This window comes from Gossypium raimondii, chromosome 7 (assembly GCF_025698545.1).
Source record: "Gossypium raimondii isolate GPD5lz chromosome 7, ASM2569854v1, whole genome shotgun sequence".
NCBI classification, from domain to species: domain Eukaryota; kingdom Viridiplantae; phylum Streptophyta; class Magnoliopsida; order Malvales; family Malvaceae; genus Gossypium; species Gossypium raimondii.
Genome location: NC_068571.1, coordinates 22,139,220 through 22,146,402, shown reverse-complemented (window position 1 = coordinate 22,146,402; position 7,183 = coordinate 22,139,220). Strand labels below are relative to the sequence as shown.

At 33.1% G+C, this 7,183-nt stretch overlaps 1 protein-coding gene across 2 annotated transcripts; it reads left to right on the top strand.

The window, feature by feature from the left end:
* Positions 1-1,052: 1,052 nt before the first annotated feature.
* On the top strand, positions 1,053-5,136 carry LOC105784693 (uncharacterized). 2 transcript variants are annotated; one of them, XM_012610615.2, is made up of 8 exons: positions 1,055-1,235; positions 1,341-1,503; positions 2,036-2,121; positions 2,744-2,856; positions 3,120-3,185; positions 4,012-4,112; positions 4,226-4,291; positions 4,523-5,136. In XM_012610615.2, exons 1-8 carry the CDS (start codon positions 1,141-1,143, stop codon positions 4,910-4,912), a joined length of 1,080 nt encoding a protein of 359 aa, XP_012466069.1. In that variant the 5' UTR covers positions 1,055-1,140; the 3' UTR covers positions 4,913-5,136. The 2 variants fall into 2 exon arrangements, with proteins under 2 accessions (XP_012466070.1, XP_012466069.1); XM_012610616.2 differs by lacking the exon at positions 3,120-3,185 and having other exon boundaries at positions 1,053-1,235.
* Positions 5,137-7,183: the final 2,047 nt, after the last annotated feature.

Below are 7,183 nucleotides of genomic sequence, written 5' to 3'. Positions count from 1 at the left end.
TTTAATTAATTTGGTAAATGATTTGGCACTAAATCAGATTATTAGTGATACATATTATTTATTGTGGATTTAAAATTTTTAAAAATAGAACTCATAATAATCTCTTAGTTTATAGATGTGAAATGCCCTTGTTTTAAAAGTTGAAAGCTTTGGTTAGGAAGTTTGAGGATCATTTTGATGGAACTTGTAAATGTGAAGGTTAAATTTATTGAATTATTTAGAATTAGGATCAAATTGGTAGAATATTTAAATATTGATGACTAAATGTGTTATTATACCGATTAGAAAAAAGGCATATTAGTGCCTAAATTGAAAAGTTTTAAAGTTAAGTGACCAAAATAAAAATACAAACATAATTGAATGGCCATTTATACAACCTAAAGAGAAATTGAAATATGAGAAAACGTGTATAAAAAGAAAGAAATACAAAAGCAACACAATTAAAAAAAACACTAACTAATTAAATTATTAGTAAATTTACGTTTTGGTCATTTAACTTTAAAAGTTACAAAATGGTCACTAAACTATTCAAAAAAATTATATGTCACTGAATTATTAAAATCATTTTTGTATGGCATTTTCTGTTCGTACAGTCTGCATCAATCTATAAATGTTACGAATCTACGAAGCAAAATCCAAACAGTGTTCTTCTTTGATTTTCGGTATTGACCATTAGATCGACTTAGATCTAAATTATGTTATTCTATTCGTTGATATGTATTGATCTACCATACTGATCATTTAATTGTTGCTTGAAGTTCAATTTAAAAAAAAAAACATTTCAATGTTTTGAATCAAAAATTTCCACTAATTTAATTATTTAAATGAAAACATTTACTTAATCCAATAATTACCATTTTGTAACTTTAAAACTAAATGATAAAAACATAAGTTATTAATTTTAGTTTACCAAAAACAGAAAGGAATTTGATTGGACTAGAACCACCAATCTCTAGGCACCCAGAGATCCAACGGTTCTGACAAGGTTTCTCCAACATTCGCTTGAAAGCGGTAAAAAAGGAGAAAACACACCCCCACTCACTCCCACACTTGCTTCCCGCCCATAAGAATATTAGCAATAATTCATCACTTAACAAAAAAAAAAAAAATTCACACACGTTTAGTTCAAAGCAAAAAGAGATGTGCGGAAGAGCTCGTTGTACTCTTCGCGCCGATGACATTCCCAGAGCTTGCCATCGCAATGATGGCCCCATCCGCCATGTTAACATGGACCGGTAATGTTCTCTATATTTTAATTTTTTTAAATTTTTTCCTCCCTACCTCTCGCGGGTGTGTTCTGTTTTATTCCGATTTTGGAATTTGATTTGAAAACCATATAGGTACCGTCCGTCGTATAATGTTGGCCCGGGAATGAATTTTCCTGTTGTTCGACGGGACGATGGATCTAATACCGATGGAGCAGGAATCGTTCTTCACTGCATGAAATGGGGACTAATCCCTAGTTTCACTAAGAAATCCGATAAGCCTGACTTTTTCAAGATGGTAATCTTTTTATTTAAGCTTCTCTTATACCAATAAGTGTGTTCAACTTTGCATAGTCTCCAATTTAAATCCATTTTTGAATTTATTGACAGTTTCTCTTGTTATTTATTTAGGCGTTCGTTTCAAGCATCTTTTTTATTTGCAATTTTCTTTGAAAGAAAGGGCTTAGGTTGAAGGTTTATGAAAATATGTCAAAGAATGCATATTTTTCTTATGTGGGAATAAATATGATTGAATGTTATGTTATATTTCAGTATTTTACCTATTTCATTGATATGATTCTACTTTTAGTTTTGAACTTCTGAAGAAGTAAAAACCAATACATTTTTAAAAGAAACAACCAGACAAACCTTAAAAACATTTTACCGAAATCTTCCGATGATACTGCTGCTTTAAGTTAATTTTGCCTTCAAAAGTCTATCCTAGCTCCAAAATTGCTACCAGTTTTAACCAAGTACAGTTCTATATACCTTCTGACATCACAAAGTGGGGAAATCTTTTCTGATCTAAGTGAGTCTTTTCAAATCCACAGTTCAACGCTCGATCAGAGTCAGTATGTGAAAAGGCTTCTTTCCGGCGCCTCCTTCCTAAAAGCCGGTGCTTAGTGGCAGTTGAAGGGTATGGAACTAAGGATGGTACATTGATCTATTTATGAAAAATTCACATATTTTGTTGCTGCATTTGTTCTTATGCTCTGAAAAATTGGATTTTGAAGCCCTTTGATTTATTTGTGAAGATGCTGTAGCTGAAGCCTGAAAACTGCAATAATACCTTGCGTGCTTCTGAAAACTGAACTGAGAATCGATACTAGATGTTACAGAATTCAATTTCTCTTTCTTTATGATATCTTCCATGGTGTCGTAGATGAGATTAAGCTCCTGCAGTTGCTTGTTAGAAATTAGGGTAACTAATTCTTGTTGGTTGTTTTCTAAGCGGAGAAAATAGAAAATGTATTTGATTTTATGCCACGTTGTAAGACTGTATGAGTAAAAAACTTGTTCTAAAAGGAAATTAGTAATTCTAAGTTAAATGATTACTCTGGCCAAAAAAAAAGATTACTGTGGTATTTCTTTTCCCTTCAACTGAAGTTGGTCTATTGTCATGAAGGCTCCGTTCTTGTAGTTGTGCAAGTGATCTTACCAGAAGAACTTACCCTTTCATCCTTTGTGTCATTATTTCCTAATTTCCTTCTTGTTTTTATTTCCATCTTGTTCAATAAAGAAGCAGTTACTCTTGTCAGGTTCTATGAGTGGAAGAAAGATGTTTCGAAGAAACAGCCATACTACATTCGTTTCAAGGATGGTAGGCCTCTAGTGTTTGCTGCTCTTTATGATTCTTGGGAGAACTCTGAAGGTGAAGCCCTTTCTTCATATTCCGGTCTTTGTAATTTGCAGTAACTAAATTTCTCCTCCCCTATTTTTATTATCTCTGCTAATTTAATGGGTTCCCTGCTTGTTCATTTAGGTTAGGCAATGACTTATTTTGGGCTATGCTGATTTAAATTTAGTCATGATGAAATAAGATACCTCTTGTTAAGATTCAAGATGTGGTTTTCTTTTTTCTTCTGAAAATTATAATTAGAGTGAATAGCACATTAGTGTATTGTCTTCCTGCAGGTGAGAAACTTCACACTTTTACCATACTTACTACTTCCGCGTCATCAACTTTTCAGTGGCTTCATGGTGAGTTATACTGTAAATTTATTTTGTGCTTAATGAGTTTTTCAGCAACATATTGAACTATGAACATATGCCCATGTAGTCAAATATTTTCCGTGTGAAACTTAGTTTGCTGAATTATTTGTTTATTAGTTTCAGCAGTGCAATATTCCTTAACTCTGATAGTTATCAGTTATAGGCCTTGTTTCTTTTTAATAAATATGAGGTGGTCCTTTTTAGGAGTAAAATTTTCCATATAAGGTTTGTCACATTGAGCTATTGCTGCGAAGTTGTAAATCAATGTCAAAATTAAGATAAGCAATCAATGAGGAGTATTATTAAGTCGGAGGAAGATATTGTTTTCTTTCCATCTGTACATAATTTATTCCATTAGCTACCACCATCTCCTAGAATCTGCTTGGATGCAAGCATCACCTAATTGGAGACTATAGATGAATATGCTTATGTCTCATCTACAATAATGTGAGAATTGTAAGTTATGTTAATGACCCGAATAAAGAAAAAGGCTCAAATGTATGATTACCATTTGATGATAAGAATGACTTCGGATCTGATCTCATATTCCAAAGAATCATGATAAGTTCTTGAGATTTGCATATGCGAATATATTTTGATGATAGTGAGTTGCTATATGCTGCTAAACACTACATGAGGAAAATTGTTTTGTCAGATCAGTTTTCAGATGCAGGTTTGCCAGTGTTTTGGCCTTGTCTTTTTATCTGTTTCCATTTATGTTAATATGTTCTTGAATAATTTGATTTTCCTGCCATTAATCATTGGAAATTTAAGAATCCTTGTATTAACACATTCAATTAATGTGTCTATGTAGACAGGATGCCGGTAATTTTGGGTGACAAGGGATCAACAGATGCATGGCTAAATGGTTCTAAAACTGATATGCTGCTTAAACCATATGAAAATCCAGATTTGGTAAGAGCTTTCTGAATCTGAGAAATCACAAGGGTACAACTGCGGTTTAGATATGCTGAATGATAATGAAGATATGAGTTTGTTTTTCTTATATACTAACATTTGACTTTCAGGTGTGGTATCCAGTAACCCCTGCAATTGGTAAGCTGTCTTTTGAAGGACCTGAGTGTGTTAAAGAGGTAGTGCCAGCAGGAATTTATGTTATTTGGTTTCATAATCTAGGGATATCATTGATCTAGATACAACTCCAAGAATGAGTTTCTGTTTGGTTTCAATGATTTTTAACTTGGATTCATTGTCTAGCTCTGCTTAGCTTTTTTACGGGAAAAAGGTTGCATTTAACTAGAAACTCATGGCATCAGGGTTTATTCCAAGAAATCCTCTAATTACTTCTTCAACTATGTTCGTAGGTACCACTGAAGACACAAGAAAAGAATTCTATCTCAAAGTTCTTCTCAACAAGGAAAGTTGAAAAGGAACAAGAATCAAACATGGTGCAAAGTGTGTGTGATGAATCTGTCAAAACAAATTTGCTGAATAACTTAAAGGAGGAACCTAGAAGCACAGATGATAGACTTGCATCCTTAACAGATAAGGACCATGATTTAAAATCTAATGTTCCTGTTCCATCCCTTGGGGATGTAGGGAAGAGCCAAGTAAAAAGGGACTCCGATGAGTTTTTAGCTGATACCAAGCCATCTAAAGATGAAATCGAAACAAGCCCAGCAAGGAAAAAGGGAAACATCAAAGGTGGTGGTGATAAGCAGCCAACACTATTTTCGTACTTCGGGAAAAAATAGCTACTGCTTGAGTATCGGTATGGCAACTGCATGTGTATATAGGAAGTCTAGGTTCTGTTTTGAATGCTCGGCAGGTTCTGCATGTAGGATTTGTGGCAAATGCTAATCTGCATTTTGCAATTGTAGTTTAGAGGCTCCCTAAGCTCTTTGTTTGCCTAGGGGAATGGATGTAGGACTCTTTAACTTCAGAATTGGCTAAGATGATCCGAAATGCATTGAGTCCACTCGATCTCAATTCCCATCACAAAATCTGAAAAAGAAATTCTCATTCTAACAATCCGAGAGTTCAATAAGAACAGACATCTTCATGGTTCATATATTTTCACCGAAACAGAGCAGAGCATTCAAATAAATCAGCGAGTATATATATATATATATTTGCAATCATAACATGAATAATACCAAGAAGAAAAAAATTGAATAACCTAAATAGAAAATGTATGTAGCACTAAAACTTGAATTATCATTTCTTGCTCTCCTTGCTATGTAATTCTAAGCAAACTATACATTCCTCTACTAATATCCAAGGTATCGAAAATCGGTGGAATTATGTTCCTAAACAGATTCAAATAAGTATCGTAGAGATCATTGCCAAAGGGTGTGATGGAAAAATTGTTTTAGAAAATGTGTTTGTTTGTACTAGAATCTATGAGTAAATAAATTTAATTGTTATTGGAAAAGGTAGAGTTCTTGAGTCCTAAGTGCCTAGGTTCGAGACCCACCGTGTCAGGTACTAGTGCCATGTGTAGGTTTAATCAATTCATAGTTTGGATTGTTTCAATTCGCAGTTTGTTTGTGTTGGAGTAGTTTGATTCTTTATTCTAGTTCTCAAGTTATTTTTGTTTGTGTTGTAATAGTTTGATTCTACACTTGAAGGTTACTTGGATATGTATTTGTACTTGTACTTAGATTTTATTGTTTGTACTTGTAAACTTTCGAAAAGAAAGCTTACATTTTTCATTAACCACCTTACTAGCGATGCAAAATAAATAGGTTAATTTCTTATCTTTTAGTATAGTATGTGTGGTGGCACTTACTTGCAAGACACATCTCCATCAATCTTGAGTCCAATAAAATTATGATGAATAAATAAAATACACTATAAGAAATATTGAAAATAGTCATAAAAATATATATAAAACTGAGAAAGAAAAATAAAACCATACTTAAAACATAAAAACAAGAAAAACATAATTTTAAGATAATATCAAATATTCTAATTTTTCACATTATGATCTTCAAAGAAATCTGTCGCATCCAAATTGGTCATATCACTCAGGTCATGAAAATCATAATCATTATAAGCATGGTTGGCTTTAGCATCGTAGTAAAAATCTACATCTTTTGTAGAAAAATTAGCTTTCATTTCATCATTTTGGAATGCAAAATTTTATCTCAATATTCTATCATTTCCTTTTAATGGATGCTTGATAAGTTTCACTAGATGCTTAGACGTATATCAAGCATGTGACAAATGCCCCTTCATACCATATCAATAGTATAAATTTTCAATAACCTTTGAAGGATGATTTTGACCACTTTTTTTTTTCTATAACACCTTATACCTGAACTGGTTGGTGGATTTGAATGTAGGATACCACATTTGTTGCCAGAGGAACTCAATCAAGCAATAGACAACAATCATGCCATGGAATTTCAAAGATAATTGAGTAATCCTACACAGTTGAATGTGGACATGATCAATTGGCCTACTTTTGAAGGTTCGGGGCTAAGACACGAAACTTGTGAAGGTTCAGGGATAAGACACGAATCTTGGGCCAAACTATTAAGTTGCACACCATGTCTCGAGAGAATGGATTCATGTCTCAAGACATGAATCTCTTGAAAAACTATTTTATCTTTGATGTTTGAATGTCTCGAGACAATTTGTCAATTGTCTCGAGACAATAACCCTTATGTTGCTAAGAAAAAAGATAAAGACAATGAACATTTGGATTTATAGTGGTTCGACCCCAATTTCCTACTCCACTACCTTAGCTTTCCACAACTAAGAATTTTTCCAAATTCACTAATTTGATATCCTTTGAGGATAAAGTTTAACCTTACAAACTCCCTTAAGGTTTCTACTCGAACCTTAAGATGCAAACCCTCTCAAAGAGTAAACACAAATAGCAAACTAAGAAGAAATCCTTACAAGATTGAATTGTTTGCCAATTAAGCACTAATAAACAAGAATACATTTGAGCTAAAAGAATAACAATGAAAGCTCACAAGTGTGTACAAGAAAAGTATGAAGGTTAAGCACAAAGG

Coding starts and splice junctions, on each gene's coding strand:
- LOC105784693 (XM_012610615.2), top strand. CDS start 1,141: ATGTGCGGAAGAGCTCGTTGTACTCTTCGCGCCGATGACATTCCCAGA. Junction 1,504..2,035: donor AGCCTGACTTTTTCAAGATG/GTAATCTTTTTA, acceptor TCAAATCCACAG/TTCAACGCTCGATCAGAGTC. Junction 3,186..4,011: donor AACTTTTCAGTGGCTTCATG/GTGAGTTATACT, acceptor GTGTCTATGTAG/ACAGGATGCCGGTAATTTTG.